Source organism: Varanus komodoensis, unplaced genomic scaffold, assembly GCF_004798865.1.
Source record: "Varanus komodoensis strain SLA01 unplaced genomic scaffold, ASM479886v1 scaffold23, whole genome shotgun sequence".
NCBI lineage: Eukaryota > Metazoa > Chordata > Lepidosauria > Squamata > Varanidae > Varanus > Varanus komodoensis.
Genome location: NW_025335627.1, coordinates 3,890,918 through 3,918,328, shown reverse-complemented (window position 1 = coordinate 3,918,328; position 27,411 = coordinate 3,890,918). Strand labels below are relative to the sequence as shown.

The 27,411-nt window shown below is 42.2% G+C and overlaps 1 protein-coding gene across 8 annotated transcripts in view; it reads right to left on the bottom strand.

Moving 5' to 3' along the window:
- The window catches only part of PCBP3 (poly(rC) binding protein 3), a 62,244-nt gene that overhangs the window by 19,692 nt on the left and 15,141 nt on the right, over nt 1-27,411 (bottom strand). Inside the window, exons 5-10 of one of the 8 annotated variants that reach the window (XM_044431966.1) lie at nt 26,459-26,590; nt 24,310-24,438; nt 22,672-22,815; nt 13,201-13,242; nt 2,654-2,732; nt 1,798-1,857 (exon numbers count right to left, since the gene is read on the bottom strand). In XM_044431966.1, coding sequence (XP_044287901.1) covers nt 1,798-1,857; nt 2,654-2,732; nt 13,201-13,242; nt 22,672-22,815; nt 24,310-24,438; nt 26,459-26,590 — 586 coding nt within the window. The remainder of the gene's footprint in view (nt 1-1,797; nt 1,858-2,653; nt 2,733-13,200; nt 13,243-22,671; nt 22,816-24,309; nt 24,439-26,458; nt 26,591-27,411) is intronic. The other 7 variants (XM_044431967.1, XM_044431969.1, XM_044431970.1 and 4 more) reach the window with 7 other exon arrangements.

Sequence of the window (27,411 nt, the reverse complement as noted above, 5' to 3'; positions counted from 1 at the left end):
TTATCTGGATTAAGCTTCAAGTTTATTGCCCCTCATCCAGTTCTTTACATTGCCCAGACACTGGTTTAGAACTGCCACCACCTTACCTGGATTAAATGAAAATGAGAGGTACAGCTGAGTGTCATCAGTGTACTGGTGACACCTCAGCCCAAACCTCCAAATGACCTCTCCCAGCTGTTCATATAGATGTTAAACAGCATGGGAGATAAGGTGGAATCCTGCGAAACTCCATGGCATATAGTGGTACCTTGCCTCATGAACTTAATCCATTCCACGATTCTCGTCACAACCCGAATTGGTCGCAAGCCAAGTCAAATTCCCATAAGGTTCAATGTAAATAAGGTTAATCTGTTCTTTACCATAACTTTATGTTATACATAAAGGATGGCATATACAATTTTTAAATAAATAAATATGTTTGGGGATTTTTTACCATAAAAATGCAGTATGAGCCACGTGCCCAAGCTGTGGGCCAAACCGTGGCCACCTTGCCGAGCCTGGGGGCAGACACAACAGAGAGATGTGGGAGGCGTTCTGCTCTGCCAGCTGTGTCCCCGTCCCTCGCATCGGCCCGCAGAAAGCAGCCCTTACCTCCCTCCTCGTGGCCCTCTCCTGGCCGGGGGAGTTGTCCCATGCCCACCTCTCCAGCCTCCCGCTCTTGCTCCCCCTTCTGGAGCCTGCGAGAAGACCTTCCTCCAAGTTGGAAGTGGGGCAGCTGCGAGGACCCAGGAAGGCCTCGACAGAGACAAGTGTGCCCTCATGGCTTCCCCTCGTGGTGGGTAGGGAGAAGGTTACGTTTTGGATTGTTCATGCGGGAAAAATGGCTGCGATCGCAATTGTGTTCATGCAGGAACATGGCTGCGATCATGGTTGTCACCCAATGCGGAGTTCGCGACCTGAGGCAAAATTTTTCCAAAATTTCTGTTTGTGACCTGATTTGGTTGTGAACTAAGGCGTTCATGAGCCGAGGTACCACTGTAATTGCCATGGCACAGAGCCACAGTCCCCCAGCACCACCTTCTGGAATTGGTTGGCCAAGCAGGAATGGAGCCACTGCAAAGCAGTGCCTCCTACTTCCAACCTGGCCAGCCTATCCAAGCATACTGTTCTTATCCTTAGGCCGCAATAATTGAATCTCATCCAACAAGACTGGATAAGATAGTACACTAGATGCCTCCCTTACAGGACTAACATCAGTGGTGAGGTCCTATACCTGGTGGATCTAAACGATTTTACCCTGAAAGTGTCGTTCAGATTTATCACAGGGGGCAACCAAGAGTTCAACAGCATCTACTTTGGGCCCAGATTGCAACAGGTCACAAACCACCTGGAATAGCTCCACTGGACAACACTGCGTGGATGCAATGCTGGCAGAGAAGAATGTCTCCTTCACCACCTTCACTGCCACAAAATAGATTCAACAACGAGCTCTTGTGCTCGACTGGATTCAGCACAGGTCTTCCTCCACCTGCACTGCAGCCTTCTCCCAGCCTGCCTCATTGCTCACGGCTCAGAGGTATATCATGGGGCTTCACAAGCCCTGCCAGAAGGGAGAGAGTGTTGACAGGTGTGATTGTGTCAACTTCCCCGTCATATCTATCTTCTAAAGAGCGACCAGGGCTTTGACAGGAGTTCTAGTCATTTCAGTGGCTACCTGCATTGTCTTTTTCCCACTGAGAAACAAACTGTCTCAGGAGGCAGTTTGCATGTGGCTACAAGAGTATCAAGATCCAACTTAAGAAATATTTATCAGTGCAAAATATCCTAGGTATTCCCCTAAATGCCTTTTGTTTTTACCTGATGATTGGCCCATCAGATTTTGAGCTTCTTCGGAGGAATGTAAGGGCAGCTTTTCTCCTGAAGAGCAAAGAAGAAACAGATTTAATGTTTTTTGCCTTCAAGGAGATAAGCAATGTCACTTCATCTAGGAAGCTCAAAATATGATGAACAAAATGGCAGAACACACATTTGTGATCATCCTAATGAAATGAAGATGCATATATATATACACATATATATATACATACATACATATATACACACATATACATATACATATATGCACATACATATATACAGTAGCATACACATTATACAAATTATAGCATCTGCCATCTTAGGTTTTTCTTGTTCATTTTACTTAATGTTTCACTAACAATTGTTCATATTAAGTTTCTTTTAGAAGTCCTTACTGTCTTGTTTCATGCTTCAAAGAGAGGGCTCATCCACTAGAACAATGGCTTGTACACAGCATTGCAGATGAAAGTATGAGCTTCACCTTCTAAATATTCATTACTGATGTGCCCATATCTTTGAATACATGAAACATCACAGACAAACCATAACTGTGAGGAATTCATATCCCCTCATGTGACTTACTCTGCACATGCCCCATGTAAACAAGCGTTGTCGAGACACATGGGTGCCTTGCAGGAAACGATACGAACATGTGACTTCCAGGCACATGGTCCATCCTGTTCACATTACAGTCGAGATAAAGATCACTCTAGCTCCTGCCTTTAACTTGTCTTTGATAGGTGCAAATTTGTTTACATAGCCTATTCTCTTTGTTAAACAAACGAAGCTTTGAAAGACTGAGAAACTGCATAGGTAAGAAGAGAAGGAAATCTGTAAAGGGAGTTTGGGTACGTACCAGGGAAAGCGGGGGTGGTCTGTCCAAGGGGAGTAAAGGGGGTTTGCTGCATAGCCAACTGGTGGAGCTTGGTCAACTGCTGAGGGGTAGGAGGGACATTAGAACTAAGAAGGTTATTGTTATAGAATACAAGTCACACCAAAAACGAAGAACAAAATTATAATTAAAAAAAAAGGAAGCCATGTGGAAATATGGCAAACACAGCTTAAACAGAAGGACTTGGCCTGGGTAAATACCATAATGCCCAAATCTGAGGCAGTTGTGCTCGATCAGGGTCTGAAATACAGGAGCCTTATTTTGGTGTTCCTCTCTCTTTAGCCAAAATAACTGAAGAAATCCTACATAGATGGAGCCATCCCTTTATCTCCTGGAGCTGAACTGAGAAATATTTGGGCTAGGATGGGAGTACGTGCATGTGACCCTTCCACCTGCAACCTGGATTCTAATTTATTTGTTTATTCATTCATTCATTATATTCCAACTTTTTTTCCTTTCAAGGAACTCAAGATGGCTTACATCATTTTCCTCTTGCTGCTTTCACTCTTATCCCCATAACAGCAACACTGCGAGGTAGGTTGGCTGAGAATCTCACCCAGTTGGCTCCATGGCTGAGCAGGAACTAGAACCCAGGACTCTGAATCCCACTCCTGTGCTCTTAACCACTACTCCACACTGTCCCTCAGCTTATGGAGTTAAGTAAGCTCCTGGAACTAGGAATGGGTGTTGTGAAGATATGTCAATAGTGTGGGTTTCATCATTCTATAGGCCACTTGAGAAATCCAGTATGTACTTTAGCCAAAATAGGTTTGCATTTCAGACCCTGCTCATTGCTTGTTTTGCTTGGATACTTATAATGGCCACTTCACAAAGATCCCATAAAGAGGAACATATTTGGTATACATTTTGTGCTGTATCTCTGTGCTTATTCAAATACAAAAGCATGGTAAAGCAGGTCTGCTTTCAAAATTATGCTGCCTGGGGGTCATATTACTCCTTATGTGGTGCAGAAGCCATAGGAATACCCCATCAAGACAATCAGGTCAGTACCCTAAAGGATAATGCTGGGAAACTGAACATTTGAGTGGGGCATGGGGCAATGAAATAGTCTTGCTCCTGCAGCATATTTGAGGGAAAGGGTGCAGGGAAGTCTGACATTGGTTTGGCAATAGTCAGGGTGAAGCATTGGAGGCAGAACACCTGGGAGGCTGAAGAAGAAAGGTGGGAAGGGAAAGAGCAGCTTGCAAAGCGGAGCTTTCAGTCAGTTATCAGAGTTGGTAAGCAAAAGAACAGAAGCAAATGGTGTGCACATTATCCCATTCTGGTTTTAAAATACAGTTTACCTTTCAAGTGAAACACTTCATTAATATTACTCTCTAAAAGTATGACATACACTCCTATCCATGTAATCTTCAGTGTAATAAAATGTATCCTTAAGGATGAAGTAAAAGTAATCTATCTTCTGGTCACATGCAGAACAGTTCCCACACAAACCAAAGTAATGAACCATTTTCCGCTTCACTTGGCCTGGTTTCTGATTATGTCTCACAGTGTGATTTCTTGTCCATCTCCGCTCCTTTGCTCCATTCAGGATTGTCCTACAGTGTACAGCACAAGCATATTCTGGTAATAAAAGCAGCAGATCATGTGCTTTGGCTGTGGGACGGTATAGACATGAGATGATGATGGTGATGATGATGATGATGATGATGATGGTGATGGAGATGAATGAAGAGGTCTGTATGAAAATATGCTAAAATAAGCAATAGGAATTGAACCATAATGCTTTCCTAAAATGAAAACTACCTTGTTTGGTACCAAAGCATCCAAAGCACACATTGGTACCATTTTAAAGTTATGGAAATAGTTTTATTTGAAATACTTCATCCTTTTCAGGAGTGATACAATCAGTTTTATGAAACACGACCATAATTTCTAGATCTGGACTTTTTTGTTTTGTATTGTCAGCATTGTTAGATGCCAGATGTAATCAAGCGCTCAGAAATTCTCATTCAATTTCTCAGAAATTGAACAGAATAGTTTATTGGACTATAAACTGTTTTAACCGCAGATAAAGTTTTTATTTAGTGCAACAGAAATAAAATTGGAACAAAATGGGATCATCTCCTTTTTTAGTAAATCCACAACATTAAAGTTTTAAAAAAAATCTAGCCAAAACTAGATTACCGGAAATGTGGACAAAGCAACATAGCTGTGGCAAACAGACAGTGAAGTCAATGCAAAGACTGCTTCCAACGGATCATCTAATTTTAACATCCATGTCTTTGAAATCCAGTTCTCAGGAAATGTCAAAAGAAGTGTCTGAGCTTGGGTTTCCTTGGGGACTACTTGAAACTCATACAAATCCGTGACAGGATAAATCTAGTTGCCTCTGGACTACAAGGGGCTTCCAAAGAAGGGTCTTACTGAAGCTTTGTGCCTGCCTCATGCACAGCATCTAATGAGTGGTACAGGCATTCTTGTCATCAGTGTGTGATCACCTTTTTCCACCTTTTCTTCCCCCACAGATAGTCCATTAAGAATGAAAAGAAAAGAATAGTTGCACAGCGTCTCCTCCCTGGTAGGGCCAGGAGCCCTCCACACAGAGGCCCCTGGAGTCAGGTGCGCAAAGATTCTATCTGTATGAACACACCTGCCTGGAGGACATAGCACCTGATTCAGTGCAACTGCACTCTCACAAGCTCTGCTTTCTGACAGCAGTTTGCATGAGCACAGCAACCCACTTTTCTCTTCACCGGTTTATGCTACTCACTGCAAGGAGCAACACCCCCAAGACTGGATTTTCCTTTGTGCCCACAGCATTAAATGTTTTGGTAGGTTCGAGGCAGCCCTGTGAGCTAGGGATGCAACTGCCCGTTTTTCCTGTTGGTCAGCCATGACGTTATTTGCATTCCACAATGTATTGTGGTGACACCCCTTCATTTCACATTTTTAGAAGCCCTGTTTGCTTATTGTAGGTGGCTCTGCTGTAATTATTTTTTATCATTTTCACCTTCTGTGTCTTAACCATTCCTAGAGATGTAATGACTGACATATTGAACGTGGAAACATTTTCAATCAATATATTCAAAATGTGGTTATATCTTGAGTTTTATAGGGTCAACAGATTTGTACTTTTCATTAGAAAACTGGGCATCTGGACTAGTTGCTGGGCCACCTAAGAGGGTGGGCCAGGCTCTACAGCCTTCTTAGTTCAATGGAAGTTAAGTTCCATTCAGTTCAACTTATTTCCAGATCAGATGATGCTCTTGGGGAGTGCTAAGGCAATGAAGGAGCCAAGATGGCAAAAGGACTGCTGTTTCAGCTTCCCCACTGGCCATGTGGTCACAACAGCACTATCTGATTGGTTCAGTATATTGTGAATCAAAGTTAGTGAAGAGAAAAACCCACATTTTCAAATAGCAAAGTTGAGCCCCAATCCTCGCTAGTTGTAGCCCTTTCCTTTGAGCAGCATGAGAAAAGGCAGACTCCTGGAGGAGAAGTCTGCTTGTTTGATGTTGAATGGAGCAATGAATTTAAATGCTGGATGACTGTTCCATCCAAAAGTGATGGAGAAATATAATGTTGAGAAATTTCATTATTTCAGAAAAATAATGTCGAGCAAGATATTTATATAATTATCAATGAGATAATTTATATAATTATCAATGAAGTCAATGAGAGGTATTTGTGTCCCAGTTTGTGTTAGCTAAATATAAAAACTCCTCACCTACTTAAGTATCTCACACACTAAAGGACTTCCAGTATTTTTAAATAGTGTAGTAAATACACAGTTGCATTCTGAAGGCTGTTTTTCTTGAAGGGATATCTCATTTTTCCAGCATTCCAACTGCAGTATTCTGTCTCTAGAAAACCGTGATTCTGAGAGTCAGTGCAGCATAGTGATTGTAGTGCTGGACTGTCCCTATTCATCCACGAAGCTTGCTGTCTCTTAGCCTAATGTCCCTCACAGTGTTGTGAGGATCCAATGGAGAGGAGATGGATTATGGAGACCCTACAGGAAAAAAGGCAGGCTATAAATAAATGATCTCCTAAGCATTGTTCAAGTGAACAAATGTAGTTGTTCAAGTGTTACAGACACCTGTTGGATCATGCCCATGGCATCATTTGTGTACATATGGCATCCTCCCATACCCTTGGCATTTATGATGTGGTTATACATCACCCAGCTCTATGCATTCATTACAAGGTATTCCAGTAGACGTTTCCTTTCCTTCTGCCTTTTCAACAACTTGAACAACTTAAGTATACAAAGGCTTTCCCACTGTTATACCAAGACATTATTAAGAAGTGCCCTTTGACTTAATGAATTTAACTATTTTTTGTTACAGCAGTGGGAAAACTGCTCCATTTTTATAGTCCTGCTTGAAGATGAAGAGGTGATTAGGGGTGAAAATGAAGACTAGTTCCTTCTAATCCTGCTGCACAGCAAATCTCCCCATGCATTATGTTGGATAGGATACAAACACTTGAGCAAAGCTGTGGCATCGCAGTAGTTATCCTTACGTGCGATGGAAGAGAAATGTTTTGATTATATTTTGGGAAAGTCACAATAATACTTTGTGGATCCAGTGATTATATTGTTAAAAACCACAAACTATCTAGTACTGGAGATAAAATCACTCCTGGTGATTCAGATCAGGATGCAATTGTAGACGGTTGTTCCCAACCTATAACTGGGTGTTTCAGCCCCAACCTCTTTTTCTGAATTCGCTCCATTGGGGAAATTAAAAAGGCACACAGGCCTGGCTTTCCCAGCAGCCACAGTGAGTTCTTTGCCTCAGAAATCTGCATCAAGGGGGGGTAGCTCGGAAAGGGGTTTTTTGGTCATTAGCAGCCCAGACATTACCGCACTTGCATGTGAAGACAGATGCACCAGAGAAGTAGAGGAGGAATCCCAAGTCCCTGTTCTACTACTACTTACATCTAAGTAAAAGTGCACAGAACATCGTGCTGCCACTGACTGCTGGACTTTACTGGATGAGTTCACTTGCCTTGACAAACAACCTTGCATGGCATCCACCATGCATGGAGTTTTTGTTTTTGTGTTTTTTTGGCATGGATATGCAAAAGAACCCTAAGCCTACGCCCAGCCCTGAATGACAATCAGGATTATTGTGGTAATTCTTCTCCTCATTTTCTTCCCTTCAGGCATTTTCTTCCCTCTCAGTCCTCCAGGCAGTATCCCAGGAGGCACCACGGGGAGAAATGGGGAACCTCACTTTGTCAGCCATGATTGCAAGCCAGGTTCCACTCACCATGGCTGTCAAGCAGCCACAAGCAGGGCTCATGCACGGCAAAAGGGGCAAGGAGCTGCCCAGGCACCAGCCCCTCTCACTGGTGAGCAAAGGGAGCTTCCCTCTGGCACGGAGACGCAGGACCCCCAACTCCTGCTCATGTGGGGGCGGCACCGCTCTCCTTCCAGCATCAACCAGCTGAATGCCCCCTTCTGCCCGAAAGAAGATATTAAGAGCAGGAGGCAGGAAGAGCAGGCCTGAGGCAAATCGTGGCCCTTCAGTCTACTTCTTGCACTTTACAAAGCAAACTGGGTATTACCAGAACTAAATTTGCAATATAACTTGGGAAAGTAGGCATTCTCTCTCCAAAACCAAAACCACAAAAACACCGTGTTGCTTGCTTTGGTTCGTCTAAATTCTGGTGGCTTGTGGAAGGGAGTGGATTGAATGACTGGCAGCTCCACCTTCTAATCATAAGCCATGTTTTATGAGGGGCTCTCCAATCCCTGTGATTTGGGGGAGGATGAGACCAGGAGATAGTTATCCCTCCAACCCCACCAGGCTTCCTTATAACTTAAACTTCAATGATCATCAAGAGGGATGGTATAACTTGGATTCCTGCACTGAGCAGCAGATTGGACCTGATGGCCTTCTGGCCCCTTCCAGCTCTACTATTCTATGATTTCATGAGCAATTCCCAGCCTCTGTACTTATCCTTCTGAAACTTTGCAGCATTCCTTCCTGGAGAATCCTGTGTGATGTGTGCCATTTTCATACTAACTGACTACTAAATAAATATATAAATAAGGAACTGAGGCAGGATGGAAAGGGAACCTTTTGGGAATCTGTTGCATATGTGGTAATATGAAGTTCCAGCAGTTGTTGTTGTTGTTATGTGTTGTCAAGTTATCTCCAACTTATGGCAAAATGTTGTTAAGTTATCTCTGACTTTTATGAACGGAAGTCCTTCAAAATGTCCTCTCTATGACAGCCCCATTCAGGTCTCCCAATCTGAGGCTGTGGCTTTCCTTATGGAGTCAGTCCATCTCATATTTGGTCTTCCCTTTTGTCTTGTCTTCTTCAATGGGTCTTGGCTTCTCATGATGTGTCCAAGGTATGTTGACCTCCATTTTGTCATTTTTGCTTCTAGGGAAAGCTCTGGATTGATTTGATCTAGGACTCACTCAGTTATCTTTCTGTTGGTCCAAGGTATTCACAAAGCTCTCCTCCAGCAACATGTTTTCAATCATCAATTTTCTTCCTATTGGCTTTCTTCATTGTCCAGCTTTCACATGCATACATTGTGATTGGGAATACAATAGTTTGGATGATCTTGAGCTAGGTCTCCACCAAAATGCCCTTCTACTTGATGATCTTTCCAATGCTCTTCCTTCATTGCTGCCTTTCCAGGTCTCCACCTTCTTCGAATATCTTGGCTTCAGTCTCCCTCTGAATAGATGACTGAGCCAAGGTAAGTGAAATTATTCACAAAATTGATTTCTTCATTATTAACAGCACAATTCTGTAATTATTTGTGGACTTGATTTTTATTTTCTTAATATTCAGCTTCAGTTCTGATTTCGTGCTTTCTTTTTCACTTTTATCGGGAGTTATTTCAAGTCATTGCTGCTTTCTGTATGGTATCATTTGCATCTCTTAAATTACTGATTTATGTTCCACTGAATGTCATGCCTTCTTGTGATCCTAATCCAGCTTTCCTTATGACATTCTGCATGCATACAGAGTGAACAAAGAGGGAGATGAAGTGTAGTCTTGTCTGACACCTCTGCCTATGAGAAGCTATTCTGTTCTCACAGAAGCTTCTTGTCTGTGATGGAGGGTCCTCATCAGGTCAACCAAGTGCTGAGGCACACCCATTTCTTTCAGGCCCATCCATAGCTTCTTGTGATCCACACTGTCAAAGGCTTTGCTGTAGTCTATGAAGTCTATTTACAGAGACAGGGAAGGCTTGGAACCACCATCTTGTTAAAGGAGGTGCCTGCCTGCCAGCAGCATATTACAAAGCTCCAACCAGCCTCTGCTACATAATGTAATGCTTAGCAGCTGGTCTCCTTTCACTCCCCTGCCTGAAAGAATATAGAGGGAAGGCTGCTGAGGGCATTTAAGGTAAACACAGACTGATGAGACAGCTTTCTCTAATCCTTGGAAAACTGAAAAGGATATTCATCTCCCAGACACATTCTCTGCTTTAAAGTTTAGGATGCAATGGTGTGCTACGGGTTTTACAAGCAGGTAGAGTTTTATAGCTGCACCAAGCCCTACTCAAACAGTGTGTATGTATTTAGAATTTTCTAAAACTTAGAAAAGACCACCAGCAAATAGCCTGCAAAAGAGAACGATCAGCCCTTTTAAAAACATCCAGTCCCTTGCAGTATATTATACAGTGTACTACCAAATACACTGCCAGATAATTTCTTTATAAAGTGTGATACAGCCACTCCATCAAAGATGTTTAGACAGAACAAAGTTTTTCTGTTTAAATGTGCATAAGATTGCACCCTCTATCACTTTCTGGCAACTGAGCAGAAGACAACAACAGTTTCAAACTGTTTTCCCTTCAACATAACTTTCCAACTCTTGCATCTATTTTTCTAAAATCTTGAAGAAAAATGTACTTAGAAGCATTTCTACCGTGTACACCATGCTGACATGAATGGTGATAAAGCAAATGTCTGTTTTGAACTGCCCCCCAACACACACACACACCCCTTTTAAATGCTGCCCTTCCACAAAGTCCCTCGCACCTGTTGGTCTGTGATTTGGCAGCCTTTATCCCGCAAGAAGGAGTGAGTTTGACTGCAAATGTCACCTAATGCTGGAAAAAAGTGCTGGCCATTTGCTGATAAGGAGGCAGCCAAAGCTTCAGAGACTGAAGCAGGGGCCCATCTTGGATCCTGAATGGAAATGTCTCACCTCCAAAGTGAGTTTGGAAGTGAAAGTTTATATGTGTATAAACTCTAGCATATATCTTATTTATTCTTGCATTTATAGTTTCTTCATATGTCTTGCTCAAGCATCTTTTCATAGTTGCGTATATTGTACTATTTTTTCCTAGCTGCCTCTTTTCTAAGCTGATGTTTTAATCAAAAGAGGCCGCAATTTTACTTACCTGCTTCAGATGTGGCTTCAGATTAGACAAAAAAGCATAGCATCATAGAATAGAGTTAGAAGTGGACTGTAAGGCCATCGAGTCTAACTTCTTGCTCAGTGCAGGTCACCAAGTTAAACCAGATGGCTTAACCTCAGATGGCTCCCCCTCAGATGGCTGCCCAGTTGCGTCTTGAATGCCTCTAGTGAGGGACTGCCCATACCGTCCCTAGGTCATTGATTCCATTGCAGTACAGCTCTAACAGGACTGTTTCTCCTGATATCCAGCCAGAATCTGGCTTCCTGCAACTTGAGCCCATTATTTCATGGCCCTCCTCAGTGTGACAGCCTTTCAAGGATTTGAACAGTGCTATCACACCTCCCTTCAGTCTCCTCAAGGCTCAACTTCCCCAGCTCTTTCAAACTGTCTTCCCAGGGCTTTGTTCCCAGTCCATGGATCATCCTTGTTGCCCTTCTCTGAACCCTTTTCAATCTGCCTGCATCTTTCTGGAGGTTTGGTGCCCAGCACTTGACACAGTACTCAGGATGGGGCCCAACCAGTTGCCGAACAGAGGTGAACAGGTGCCTCGTGATCTGGAAGCTGTACTTCTCTTAATGCAGCCAATGTTACCACTTGCATTCGTACATAGAAGTGTACCATTAGCATCTCATTATCTGCAAAGTTTTTCTGAATCCATACAATTTCTATTGTTTTTTCCTGAACCATTTCTGGTTAGATACATGGTTTAAAACATGAGATGAAGGTTACTGCTCATAATAATTGTGAGAGATGCATGCCGCTGATTTGTATAGGGCATTGTTCCTTGTTCCATACTGTTGCCAGTTGATGGTGCTATATCAGGTGTACATCCATGTTGTGTGCAATGAATATCTTTTCTAGAGCTGTTCCCTCAATCCTCTTCCTGTTACAACTCAAACCGATACAAGTCATCAAAAGTCTAATTTTCACATCAAGTGGTAAACTTAGAGATGGAAACACTCCTATTTCTCTCACTTTTTAAATCTTAATTTCATTCTGCCCTGTTCATACCCATTTTTGAGTACATTTCTACAATATATATCTTGTAAGAATTTTGTCAAAAATGTGTACTTTCAAGCAATTTCCCTTTACATACTGCATTTTTGTTCATTAGCTTCACTTATATTTGCTTGCTTTCATTATATACGCATTTTGTATGCATTTTGTGATTGGAAAACTCCATCACAGAATTCAGAGAAGTGCAAATACCAAAGGATTTGTTTAAGAAAAGTAGATTAGGTAAATTTGCATTCAAATGACTTTAGCCCCCATCCCTAGTTGAATACTTTCAGACTACAGGTAGCCCCTCCATACAAAAAGGTTCTCACACATAAGAAACATGTCAGCAGGAAGGCTAGGCTAGAATCCTTCCCCCTGTACAGAATCTATTTAATTAAGTCAATGTGAGCTCCCACTTGCTTCTTAAAGTAAGATAATGTAGACAGATATTTACTACATCTCCTAAACCCCTTCTTCTAACAGAAGGTGGATTGTACCTGCTATTCTCATGAGATATTTCTGGGTAACATCACATTACATTTAGGTGTTCCTTATATTTCTTTTCAGAGATAATACTGGTTTTTTTTTTTTTTTTTTGCTAAAGACATAACTATATATGTTCAGTAATACTGGCCACTAATTTAAACATACTTTTCCCTAGAAATTTGGGAGGAAGGTTTTCAGCATCACCAGGCATTCAAGCTTCTTTTCCATTAAGACTGAGAAAATCTTACAATGACAGACCAAATTGTCAATTCATCTCAGTGAACAAAGTCTGAGAAAAGCACATAATGTATAAGGATTTGGGTATATCTGTAGCATACATAAACATATGGATAGATTAGGATGGTGCATCTGATTACCAGCAATTTATGAAGAGGTAAAGGCTTTTTTATCTAAGGCACAAAATGCATAGTGTGTGTGTGTGTGTGTTTAGCAAAGGGGTAGCACAGAATAATTTAAATAATTTGACAACAGGCCAAGTCCTCAGTGGAAATATAGTTGAGCACTAATAGGTTAAAGGCTTTTACCAATACTGCACTTTGAGAAAACTGTATTAATATTAATGTCTAATATTAATATGAGTTGTATTTGACAGTTGCATGCAGGTGACATAAGAAAGAAACAATGAAGATAAAACTCACATCTGGGTGTGGAATAGCATATTGTCCCTGAATTGTATAGGCCTGCAAAGGAAAAACAAGAACAGGAAGTGTAAGGATTTGTTTGTAGTGTCCAGTAACTGCTTTAAGTCACACTCGGAGGATGTCGTTGGCCATACAGCATCCTTCCTTCTCTATGAAAATCACCATTGATCCATTTGTCACCAAAGCATTAGAAACATCTGTTATTTTAGATGGAGTCAGGCACATGTACCATGTCTATTGTCATAAATACTACAAGGTGTATGTGCCTAATAAAACAGTTCATTTCTTTCTTCTTTTCCCACCTCTACGTCTCTTCTGCTCCAGTTCCATTTGGGTATGCATTTACTTTAACAGAAAAATTCCGTACATATTTTTGTGCACATTTTGATTGGATGCTTTAATTGAAACATTCTTCTCCTGGATTAAAGTGTGCATATTAATGTCAGTAGTGTATTTGTGTATTTTTCAAATGTGGGTATGTTGTCAAGCACATTGTTTTTCTTTCACAGAATGCATAGCTTGGAAATCTCAATCATAAATTGAATCATTTCTAGACTGAGTCCCAGGAAATGCAGTTTGGATAAATATGTAAAAAACAGACAGACAAAAACTGGTTTGAGTGAGCTTCTCACCCAGGTGAGCTAGCATTTAGTAAAGGCCAATCTTTCAGGTATTGATCAAGCCTGTGACATCCTGGCAGATTTCAGTGACCACCCCATAAACAGAAAAACAATGTGATTATGACTTCACCACTTCAGAATATTTGCATCTAGTTCACTGTAGCCCCGGGTCTATATAACCTGATTTGCCAAGCAATGTCCGAGAGAATCTAGGCCAAGTTAAAGTTGCTATTTGTGTGACAATTTACATTAAATGGGTTCGGTGCACATTTTATCCCTTCCCTTAGATAGACATTGAACATTATCACCCAGGAATCTGCAGTTCACCAGAAGAGCTGCTTCTGTGGGCTGGCATCTCCCTATTTGGCCAGCATCTGATCTTCTTCCTCTAGAAAGAAGGGCCCTGTCATTAACTTCCAGGGACTAGAAGAGTTTGCTGTAAGCACCTCCACATATCCAAAATACATTGTAATTTTTTAGAATTTATTATACAATACTTATGAAGACCATGTGCAAGAGTTCAGTCTGGGTAGACAGGACTGTGTGGAAAGAGCTGAATTGTGCCCGCTCAACCTGACCCTGAAATCTACATTTCTTTGCCCAGAAGGTTTCCTGCTATTTTTCTAGAGCATGGCTCAAATGTAGGAACTCTACACACATTCAGATATATGCATATTGGCTTCTGTGTGGTGGCTGTGACATCCATTGATCCAAAACAAATATTCACACAAGGTTACTTCAAATTCATCTGGGCAGACCATGAATCAAACATAGCAATGACCTGTAGCTACTCTGTGATCCCTTAAGCTATGCATGTGCTTGACAATACCCTTGTTTGGCAGCTCCAGGCTGGGAGCAAAAATGCAGTCACCTATGGCAGGCTGCCATGTATAGTTGTGGACTACATTTGTGCAACCCTCCAGATTTTGGTGGACTGCAACAGAGACATTTTGAACATGCAAATAAACCCGGAAGATGTTTAGCGTATTGTTAAAAAACAAACAGATATTGGTGGACTGCAACTCCCAAAGCAGGCTGGGGAAGATGTGCCTGGGGGATCCGGAGAGGTTGGGCTTATGGGGGCACAGATTAGTGTCATTCCCCTAGAAGCTGAGGAGCTCCTTAGGGCCCTGGACATTACAGAGGCACTGGGTACTTGTCCACAGCAGGCTAAACATGAGCCAGCAGTGTGACATGGCATTTAAGAGAGCAAATGCCACCCTTGGATGTATAGCCAGAAGCAGGGCTTCCAGATCTAGGGAGGTGCAAGTGCTGCTCTGTTGCATCCACAGCTGGAGCACTGTGTCCAATTCTGGACTCCATGTCACAAAAGAGACATAGCAAGGTTAGAATCAGTTCAGCACAGGGTCACAAGGTAGCCAGGTTGTGAAGGGATGCCATATGAGATGAGATTGAGGCAGCTGGAGAAGAAGAGACTCCAAGGGGATCTTATAGCAGCTTACATGTATGTGAAGGGGTGTCACAAGGTAGAGGGTCATGACCTGTTCTTCCGTGTGGTGGAGGGAAGGACGCAATCCAGTGGAAGTGGAGCAAAGCTTAAGGAATGCATTTTAGGTTGGATGCCAGGAAGTACTTCCTGTGGTTAGGACCCCTAGGATATGGAATGGGCTTCCACAGGAGGTTTTGGAGGCCCCACCACTGAGGGCATTCAAGGAAAGATTGACACCCACATTTGGACATTATATGAGCAGAGCCTGCTGGAGCTGGGGATCAGACTAAATAGCCTGGGAGGCCCCTTCTGACTTGCAATGCTTCTGTGTTTGTATTTGCCTTATCCAGTTCAGGCAAAGTGAGTTGCAGTCTAACAACATATGAAGGCCCATTTGAACCCCATCCCTTACTTAGTGGACTATAAGTGTGTAGAACTGTTGTAGTCACTATGAAGTAATATCAACAAAGGTCTCAAAATACAAGACTTCAGACCCATGCCCTTTAAAAGTGCACTGCAATTGATAGAAAGGCTTACAATATTAATATATCTTGGGCATCTTTTACCCATTGTTTTTGCAGTAACAGACCACAATTTCTTTGCTCTTGTAAAGGTTCATTTCATCTCATACTTGACCCTTTTTAGGCTGTGATCACTGTGCTTCCAGATAATGCATCCAGAACCGACTGGGCAGTTGATACAAATTTCAGAAGCAAGTGCTTTCTAATGTGGAAAAATCAAGCCAAATTAGGCCTATGAAACTAATAAATGTTTATGAGCTTATGTTATGACATCTAAAGTAACTAAATGGCAGGTCAGATTTGAACAAGTCTGTACTCAGATATAAACATTAGGGGAATACATTCTTTGTCGGTTCCTTTCAGTGCTTTGCCCCATTTGATGACACCAAGCTACCTGATTCATATAGAGCATATTGTTTCAGTTATTATCATTAGCATTGATTCACCATCAGAATAACCTTATTCTGAACATTTTCATTACAAAAATGAGGAACTAAGACAGAAAAATATTTCATTTCCCATGATCATGTCATGAGTGGAGCAGGCTGGAGCCAGGAGTTAGACTAGATGGGCTGGGAGGCCCTTTCTGACTCGCTCTGTTTCTACATTTCTATGTTTCTATCAACATCTGAGTTTTTGGCTGGGATAATGAATACAATTAATATATGTCTAAGTTGCACTTCAAATACTTTCTATCTTAATGTTCCCTTTTATCATGCAAAATCCCAAGCTCACATTCTGGAAAATAGCCACTCATCTGCCATGTTTGGTTGACAAATACATGATAATAGAACATTTCCCGCATAGGCACAGTCTGCATGATTTTCATCTTCACAAAGCCAGGACTCCCAGAGGCCTTTCAGTTAAAAACAGCAGCAGCTGCAACAACAGCAGCAGCAACACACACAGAGCTCTGATTTTTATGAGCGGGCCAGGCCCTCTGTTCGTAAGTGGATATCATTATCTTTATTTAAGGGTCTGTCTTGTTCAGTGTTTGTCATTTTAAATGAAGAGTCTGGGATTTCTAAAATTGCCTTAAAATAAATCTTTTTTTCTTGAAAAATAATAGAAAAGGACAACACTCTTTATAAACAATTATAAATCAATACATTTTTCTGCCAAACAAGCTTATTGTTTAGTAAAAACATTTCTCATTGGTTAATGTCAACATAATATTGATTTAAATGGGATAAAAGTGGACAACCACTTGGGAAGGGAGAGTAAGGACAGGAAGGAAAATAGATTTCTAACCCTTTGAAAAGGGGAGCAGGATTTCAAAGTAAGAACAGCTAAGCTGGAGGACATCCTCCAGTTAGGGTCTGAGATGGAGACTGAGGAGATATGAGCAGCATTTGAAAGTAGAGAGGGAAGTTCTGCCAGATATTTACCTTCGCCTAACACTTTACCCCCTGTCGCCCTCTTGAGATAATCAAGCAAGGGATAATGGCAGTAAGTCAGAGGAGGGAATGCACCGCCCCAGCCCTCTCCGCCCACCAATTCAGCACTCTGTACTCATGTGGGTCTGCAGTCTGGAGCAGGGAGTCTGTCGAAGCTGTGGGGGCTCTCCATGGGAGCCACAATGCCGATCTGGTCACCCAGAAGCATTTGTCCTTGCACAAAAGAGATGAGTTGAGACAAACTTGCATGTTCGCACCATAAGATAGTTTTTAAAATGTATCTTGCATTGGACCAGTATCTGGCAACCACTGCCACAAGTTCCACACTCTGGCATAGAAAATCGGGCTGTCTGAATCCTAAAACCTGCAGTATCTTGGGTATAATAGAATGCCGCCTTTTGAAAAAAAATATGTTAATAAGTACAAATATGAAAATACTTGGTTCTTAGAGTACAGACCAGGGCGTTAACTTGCATGAGATAAAGCAATCTCCAGTATGCCCTCAAAGGAGAGATGACTGGTTTTGTGTCGAAGTTCTGATCTCCACTTGACTGTGAAGCTCACTGGGTGATTTTGGTTCAGTCACTGACTCTCAGCCTACCTTACACTACAGGGTTGTTTTGAGAATGAAAACAGAGAAGATGGGAATCAAATATACCATCTTGGGTTTACTGGAAAAATGGGGGGGGGGTTATATATGAAATAAATGAAGATGTCATTTTTGTATATATAAGGCATCGTAGAAGGAACAAGTGCTCTTTACCACAAATGCTTCCATAAAACTTTTATGGGTTCAAGGAGAACCATGGTATTTTAGAGGTCTTTTTTGGTCATTCTGCAGGGATGGCAAGCATCTTGAGTTATGAAACCGTGTACCATAAGACATGGCATTTCTTACTGTACAGGAAAGTACAGGGATTTTCTGTACATTGCAGCTACCACCTCGTATCACCTATCAGGTATTTTTTGGGGGTGGCAGTCATCATTTTTTAAAATTTCATTCTTTGACATTTGATAGTTTTGGACCTATCCTTTCAGTTTTGCGTTCAAGTGCTTATTTTCAAATATGGTGGGACAGGAACGCTAAGGGAAAACAACAAAAAATACTTCCCATGGATGGCTCTGCCATAAGGCAGAGTGAGGCGGTTGCCTCAGGCAGCTACTTTTGGGTGTGATTAAAGGGCAGTGAATTGTTAGTTGTTTCCATTGCAATCCTATCCTGTTCGTGTTTATTCAGGCAAGTCCCATTGAATTCATTGGGATTAATATCAAAGAAATAGCTCTAGCATTGCTATTGTATTTTTACTCCTGGGTAGAGGTACTTGTTGGTCTTAGGTGACAAAGTAAATTGGCCTGCCTTAGATACTATGCACGTGTGTGTGTGTGTGTGTGTGTTGTGGGGAGGGCACAGTGCAATACCATTTGGCCTGAAGAAAAATCATATTTCAAATGGCTGAATTCGTATCGATGATAAGAATGATTTAAAAAGGAGCAGGTGAGCATCATCACTACACTGTACAAACTGGTTTTTGAGAAAAGGTTGTGTGAAATGTATTATATGGTATCTCACCTCAGGGACTAAACTATATACAGAATCCCAACCTTCAAATTCTAAGGGGACAGAAACTATAGCCAAAAAGGAAGGGTTTTCCTGGGACAAACAGCAGGTCCAATGACATACTTAAGTTATCAAAAGATTGTGGCAAACCAATAGGAGAATAAGGGTCTTCTGTCATATATAATCTAATATTGACATTATTAATGTATTGCCAATTAATGTATTTAGCACTGATGTACAGTATTTCAGAGTTTATGAGCTTTTATCTTCACAAGCTTTTACCATCTGATGCAATACCAGCCAGTGGCAGAATTAATGCTTGAGTCTACCGCTTTCAATAGTTAACAATGGTTCTCAAATTGATTGCTCTTCACTTTACCAGACTAGGGGAAAGTCATTTCTGAGATGTAAATATCCTTCTAATTCTTAGAATAATTTCTGGATTTGTACTTGTACAAATACTTGTACTTAATTTCCAAACTTTAGATTTATTCTCAAAGATTTTAGTAGACCATGTTGTTTTTATTGGAGCATGATCCAATGCCAATATTGGTGCAAATTCTATTTTCTCCAGTAATGGTGCTAATGGTTCTGAAATAAATGTCTCTTTTTGATGGGTGCAGCCACGGATTTGTCCTTTCCCATGCTTGTGCTTTGCCATTTCTTGAAGTATGTCATTGATTGTGTAGTTGGTTCATTTGCCATTGTTTTAATGAAATTCCTGGTTGAATGTTACTGCCCCAGCAGCCTTGGCAGAACGGCAGGCTGCTGCTGCTGCTCTCACTACTAGTGTTCTCCAGAAGGGCTAAAAAGTCTTCCAAACGGATGAATGAATGAGCTTCCCTATCCACCTCCTTTCCTTGACATCGTAATTTCTGCTCAATGCTTCATTTGTTCTTGGGATTTAGTATTGTTCCTTCTGACTTACTCTCCCTTTTGAAAAGCAAAAGTAGACCCAAAGCTCTTTCACCAGGTTTGTATTTAAGAAAAGTGGCTATATTTGTGCAAGATGATAATGATAGTCATGGTGTTAGTTGTGTTCTCCACAATGTAAAATTAATACCGTATTTAAAATGGGCTGTTTATAACAGAGACAATGTAATGAATGAGCAAAAGGGTTCAATCCTATGGGTTGTGCTCTACGAGACTGAGGGATGTGAGGACAGAACCCAATGAGGCACTTATATCCCCACTGAATCTCTTTTGTCCTGCTAATTGTGTTGCACGAACAGCCCTCACCATTTGTGCAATGGCAATTCAGTGCTTCCAAGGCAGCCTAAAACAAGTAGAAATGCCCATTGCTGAAAGAAAGCAGGATGGTGGAACTCACATTAGACTTTCCACTGAAAGCATTAACCCTCCCCTGCAAAACAGGTGGATTCTCCTTGCCCAACAAAATTGAAGGGACCCACCACTTGCAGAAGAGAATTGGCAGACTGGAAAAGCAGCAATGGAGGCACAAGTGCCTTGTGGGAGTCTGTCCCACACTGGAGCTCTTTGCTGTACTATGTACTACTGGCAAGCGCTTGTTTGTTTGTTTGAACTGCACAAACCAGCTAGATGGGCCTCTGGGCATGTCTGGCTGACTTGTCTATCCGTGGGTGGGGAGGAGACTGGAGGGGCCAGAGAATTCTGCATATATGTCTTCCCACTGCCTCCCCCAAGCACACCCCCCTTTCCTTAAGCCCCCTTTCTGCAGAGAGGTTGCCCTTGCACCCTTGTTAAAGGATTTTCTGGAGGAACTGTGGGTGGGCAGGGATCTGTTCCTCTGGACTCAAGGCCATCTCTGTGGGCATGGAGGTGATATGTGGTGCCCCAGGCTACCCAGTAGCTCTCAGACTGTTATCTAAGACACCAATTTCTAGTTAAGACCAAAGAGGTGTCAGTGAGGTGTGATCGACCAAGAATAGCCTTATACCCACCCAGGTTAATGGAGCAGGAGAGCAATCGATCGATCGATCGATCAAATAAATAAATAAATGGCTATTGTTTCTAGGGCATATGTTAGCATAGTTGCTGTTAGTCGCGAAGTCGTGTTCGACCCTTCACGACCCCATGGACAACATTCCTCCAGGCCTTCCTGTCCTCCACCATCCCCCGGAGTCCACTTAAGCTCACAGCTAGCATAGTAACTAATACTAAAAATACACTTGTTTGTTAAGCCACACTGCACAGCCTATTCGAGTTCCATGACTGGAACTTTCACCCTAACTTTCTTCTTCAAAAGTAGCCTGGAAGGCTGGTGGTGCTGGTATCTAATTCATACTCAGCAATGGCACAGGGGAGCTGAATAGCCCTTGGTGATTCCCCAGTGTAACCCTCCTCTTGAAGCTGTTATGGAAGGAAGCATAGAATTAATTTGTTTAAAAATACTGTATGGTTTTCTGTCTTGTCTTTGGAGTACCAGTTTTGGCTACAGAAATTATATGATTTTTTTAAAAAATCAATTAGATGCCAAAGTACCATTACAGGCTCTACAGAAAATTGAGATTAATTCATATATTACCACTTAAATTAAAACATTTTCAAGACTGGGTAATACATTTAAAACAGAACCTTGTGCACTGGGAATTCCTTCTGAAGGCACTTTTAATATACAAACTGATTAATATTTAGACAGTCAAGCTAGCTGAGGAATGCTGGGAGTCATAGCAGCTTTTTCTTCGTAAACATTTATAGGATCCCCCCTCCACCACCCCACTGAACTATTTAAACATTTACAGTACTATCCTGTGTATGTCTATGCAAAGGCAAGTCCCTTTGAGTTGGGGCTTGCTTATAAGTGGGGCTTGCTTATAAGTACAACCTCAGAAGCATTTTATGATCTGATTTGCCTTGTGGGTAGTTTTGCTGGTTTTCTCCTTATTGTGCTTTTGTGTAAATTGCCAGGCGCTGAAAAGACCCAACTAAGACAAAGACCTTGGAGCGCCAGCAGCACTCAGCTGAGCCTGAAGGGGAAAGATGTGTAGCACACGACGAGCAGCTACGGGCTTTTCCATAAGGGCCTTTCTTATGCATTTGTCATGCACTATGCACTTGTTTGTACAGGTTCTTCACAAGATGTTGTGATCATACAGCCAATTTTTTCAGTATTCTTTATTTTAAAAGAACGGGAAAAGTGGGCCATTTTTGCTGATAGTGTGAGGAAAGGCTTGTATAACTGCATTATTCCGCTACAGCACACCACTGCTTACAGGAACACAGGACAGGAAAAACTGTAGCACTTGGATTTCAATTCTGTTACGAAGGTGAAAGTGGATGGAGATTGACAGTCTTGCCTAGAAAAGCTCTGATGCCAAGATTTCTTTGACGATTCTGCAGTACATAGAATGCGGCCTGGTTCAGAAGATGCTCCACCCTCCTTTCTTTCCCATGGTTGGGCAGCAAGAACATGTCTTCACTCCCTACACATTCAACTCGCTTGTCCTACCTCCATAGTCACCAGACACCCTTGTCTGAACAGGCTGCAAGTATATAACATCCAATGTGTGCACATGCAGGGTGCCGATTCCCAGGTCTTCCCTGAGGACTTGGCTATAGCCTGGCTTATCAATACTGTCAGTCAGACAAGAGTGCATTATCAGTGCTGCTGTCTGGTCCTCTGGGGCTAGATTTTACACACCTGTAGCCTATTCAAAGATCACGGCCAGGAACAGATGTGTAAAAGGGTAAGTATGCCCTGTGGGCAGGCTGGGCAAAAGCGTTCTCTTCTTAGGCAATAGCCGTAGGGGTGGTATTTTCTGAACTGGGCCACTTTAGCTGAGCCAAGTGGTTTTCAAGCTGCCCTTCAAGTGAAGGAAGCAGTTACACCTGGTGTGAAGCAGTTCTGCCTACAAAGAGCTTTGAGTCCATTTGCTTTGGCACAAGGTAAATGGGATGACACCATGCAAGTGAAAAGGTGAGAAAACCTGAGAGCACTAACGGGCAGCGGCTGGTGCTGCAGTAAAAGGCTGAGGTTGGCAGTGGAAGCTGCAAGCGGGTCGGCTCTTACCTGACCACCTGCAAAAATGACAGGGGTGGAGGCGGGCTTTGGGCGATAGGGAATGGTGGCACCTTTTGGTGGGGACTAGGAAAGGGACAAGGAGAGGGAGAGAGAGCATTAGACCAAATTTCCTGAAACATTAGCAAAAAGAAAATAAGAGTAAGCCAACACTTATAGTTCAGGCCATACCACACATTCATTTCCACTGCTGTAAGTCACTAAATAATCACACAGAAATGAGTTTACATTTAGTAATATGTAGTCTTCTTGTGTTTAAAGTACATCACATACCTTCTTTCAGTAACCCTTGCTATAGCCCTCTATTCTATATCTCTGCATGTTGTGATCTGAGGTGCAACTTGCACAGGGTCTCCTGGCTCCCGGAAACCCTTCCAAGGGCACAGTCCTGCAGCCAGAGGAGATTGTGCTGTGCCACATGGACTAGTCACCTGGGAGTCTGAGGCATGTTCACAGTCTACAGGTCACAAAACTTTTTTTAATGGGGGGAAACATAAATGGGGAAACTGGAACGCTGGAACCACCGTTAGAGAAGAATTCTAGCAAGAGTTAAAGTAGTCCATTGCTTTATTCACAATGCAGTGCATGTAGGGGATGTGGGCAATGGCTTTCTGGAATGATGCAGGGCCTGGCGAGCTTAGGAGTACACTAATGACATGACAAAAATGGAAATGCTGAAGATGGGATTAGTTTGCTTTAGTTTAGACTGTCTATTTAAAGTTCAGTTTGTAGGTTCTGGATCGGCAGCTAATGTGGCATGTACTCATTTTTCGAACCAGAGCAACCTCCTCTTCTTGACTTTCTAAGGGTTTCCCTTTCTCCTGCTGCCATCACAGAACCATCTCTCAAGCACCATACCTGACTGATTGCTTCACAGTCCACTTGTAAATGATGCTGTACATCATGTGGCGCTCTCAATTCTCGCTTCTAGTAGTTACACATGCACGCAGGTACACACGCTCCTGCACACACACGAGAGCTGCAGGTTCCTTTTTGTTGCTTGAAAAAATGAACTCTGAAATGAATTTATACTTTCTCTGAAAGTGCCCGACAGAGACAAACAGAAACCAGGGCAATTTTGATGCTGGAAATATCTATTTGGTCCGAAGAGTACATGTACTGCAGGGAGATGAATGAATAAGAATACAAGCGATGGCCTTGCTTGCTTACTTGAGCAAGAGTGTACTTGCTTCTTAATTACCCCAGGTTTCTGAAGAATGTAGCTCTTTTATAGCAAAGCACCACAGCCATATTCCACATTGTGCAGTTTGTATCTAAGGATTGTGACCACTGGACATTGCACTGCACTAACTCCTCTGGCTATTCTATTTCCTCTGATTTTATACATGATGGGCTACTTACTTCAAGTCTTCTTAGAACCATCTTATACTTCATGTTATCCAAAGATGCATTAAAACTGTGATTAGTATGTAATGCTTTAACGTACAAGTATGTATAACAATATCAGTCAGTGACAAATGTGGAATTACAAGCAATATAGATTATCCAGGTTTTCAGTCATTTTCCTGTATACTTTACCCCCATTGTTACAGACTGTACCTCCAGCATCACCACACAGATCTGTTTGACACACTGGATTATTGCATCGGGGGTCCCTGAGATGGTCACTGCCCTCTCTGTGGAGTTGGGCAGCATGTCCCCTGCCACTTGAACCTGAGCACCTGTTGACTGAAGGAGGGAAGGTGGGAAGGAGGGAAGGAGGGAAGGAGGGAAGGAGGGAAAAATTAACAAGTAAATCTACTTTGCTTAGTTCTCTGCAGGCAACAGAAAACTGGGATACAATCAGTGTGTGCTGGGAAAAGTACAGAAAGGGGCAACAAAAATGGGTCAACGAGCTGTGAGGAAAGATTAGTGTCTGAAACTGTTCAGCATAAAAATGATATACACAGTTATGCACATGGAGAAAGTAAATAGGAAGGTATTTGTCTCCATCTCACGTAATGTCATGAAGCTGATTGGTGGGCTATTTAGCACACATAAGATGAAGCGCTTTCTCTCAGGGTGCATAGTGAAAACCATGGTGCTCATTTCCAAATGACCAAGTGATGAGCACTGGTCTGGATGGCACTGAGAGGGGATTGGACAGATTCACGGAGTCCCACTAGGTAAATACTAATTCCACCGTCAGAGGCAGTGCAGGTATAGTGGGGAACAGTTGGGAGGAACAAGAGCAAAGAGTGTTGTTGCCTTCAGGTTCTGCTTGGGGGAAGCTGGCCAGGCACTGTGTGAACAGACCTTGAACTAGGTGGACCTTGATTTGATGCCGCTTCATAATCTTGTACGAGTGAAGTGAAAAGCAAAAGCTACTTTCCCATTCAATCACGTATGATTTTACCGGTTGTTATAGGTCAGTCTTAGGACCAAAAAACAAAAGCCAAAATACCCCTCCCCAAATAGTGACAATTGCTTATTTTCTTTAAAAACACCGAGAGAGCAATCCAATAGCCCTTAGACATCACCTGGAGGGCAGCGGGGGCGGGCATAATTCACTTCTGATTCCCAGATCTGAGGCCAGAAACAATCTATTAGAGATGTACAAGGAATCTGTTTGCGGGTGGGAATCCATTGGATTCCCTGGGCTCCGCTCCCTGGAATGTGGTCCACTTTGCAGCAGCCTTGCGTCTGAGTTCCTGGTGAGTGTGCCCGGCTCCTGTGAGGGGCATGCCAGGAGTCGAGCCCCATACATTTGCAGAAGTAGCGCCACTCTTCTGTGCCCAGTGCAGCCTCTGCTGGCTGCACCAGATGTGGAAGAAGGCTGGCTTCTGTGGCCACCAGGAATGCCTCCTTGCGTGACTGCTGGCAGCATCCCTCTGCCGCACCCTGCAGTCACTGTTGGGGCAGCTGCACCTGATGGGGAAGTTTGCTGCTTGTGCTGGTGGACTTCATGAACTTCCTCTCCACTTGGCTCAGCTCACTGGGCAAGAGCAGGCCAAGCATGAGAGGAGGTCTAGATGGATGGATTCTGAAAGGGCTCATCCCATTCCTCCAGTCTATACTCCGATCCCCTCCCACAACCGTTATCGGTCTGGCAAGAACTGTGCTGGTGCCTCTCCAAGAGAGGGAGCTCAGTCTAGGAGAGGGCTTAAGGGAGATGTTTCAGAAGGTGGAGAGGGGAGCTACCCTGTATCCTCTGCTTCCCTCTTCTCTTCTACTCTATTCTAAAAAAAGGAAAATGCAGAGCAGGAGGTGTGAAGACGGGGCCACTCCTGCCCCTTCTCCTGTGCTATATAGGATGCTTATAAGGATCTGATGTCTAGGGCTTACAAGCACTGGGGAGCACTCCCTAGAACTGATGTGTTATTTTAATGTTACTGTATTAATGATGATTTCTTCTGCAATGAAATGGCAGCTATGTCTATACTTTACAATTCACATGATACCTCCAATAATCCAGATATTTTTGGCAAAATACTGGGAAATGCGTAAATAATTTAATTATGTTTTTATTTATTTTATTGCATCATTTCTATAGTGTAATCATTGTTACCACAACTGAATTGGCTTGTATAAAAACATATGCTCTGATGTAGGGCTTCAATTTTCCAACATACCTGAATAAGATCCTGGCTTTGACCCATAGCAATATTTATCTGTAGAAGGATCTGCTAAGTGGAGAATTTGCAAAGCAGTCTTTCCATAACTCCTCCTAGAAAATCATTCTTGTTATATAAGAAAATCACAAGCTTACCTCCCTGATTTCTTTAATCTTGGAGCCTCCTTTGCCAATTAATGATCCACACTGGCTAGCTGGCACAACCAACCTTAATGTTACTGGTGGCTTACTAGTAGCTGTGCTGTTGCTCATAGAATTAATTATATCCTAATAAATAAATAAATAAATAAATAAATAAATAAATATGAATGCTGTGTGATACATGTCCCACCTTAGGACAAATGAGACAGACATTTTTATAACATTCTGAGATTATGAGTTATCTTTCTTGGCTAAGTTGTTAAAGCAATAAGGTGGACATTGTCTCACAGCTACACAAGGCTGAAATAAATCTTTCAGAATCTACTGGGATCATAGGTTGAATTTCCAGATTTAAGAATAAAAATAATATTCAGTTAAATCTCATAATACATTTCAGGTTATCTGTGCAATGTATGCATAGAAATTGCCCAGAAAGCCATGGCAAGATGAGGGGACATCCTTTCTACTTTCCTCACAAACAAAATATGTCTAACAAAACACACACACAACAGATCTTTCCAGTTTTCCCCTTTGTTGTTGATGTCCAGTTGCAAAGTCATGCCTGACTCTTCAAGACCCCATGGACAACATTCCTCCAGGTAGTTTCCTCCTTAGGGCAGCTTTAAGATGTATGTAATTCCATACATCATATACACTAAACCTTCCCCCAGTACAGGGGCTAAACAATTCCTGTTTTGAAATTCCCCAGACTATAAAGTCTGCTCTTGCACAGCCCCTGCTTCCAGAAGAGGGAACTATGTCTACAAATTCTATCCACCCCTATTTTTAAGGAGCTACTGGCAATTTGTTTTAAATATATATATCAAAATGTTAAGGCTTCATGATTAAAACACTATTTGTGGAAAATTTGGTAGGTTATAAAAACATCATTCTCTTCATCCAATTCTAACAAAAAGATAATCAAAGGAGAGGCAGAAAGTTTTGAA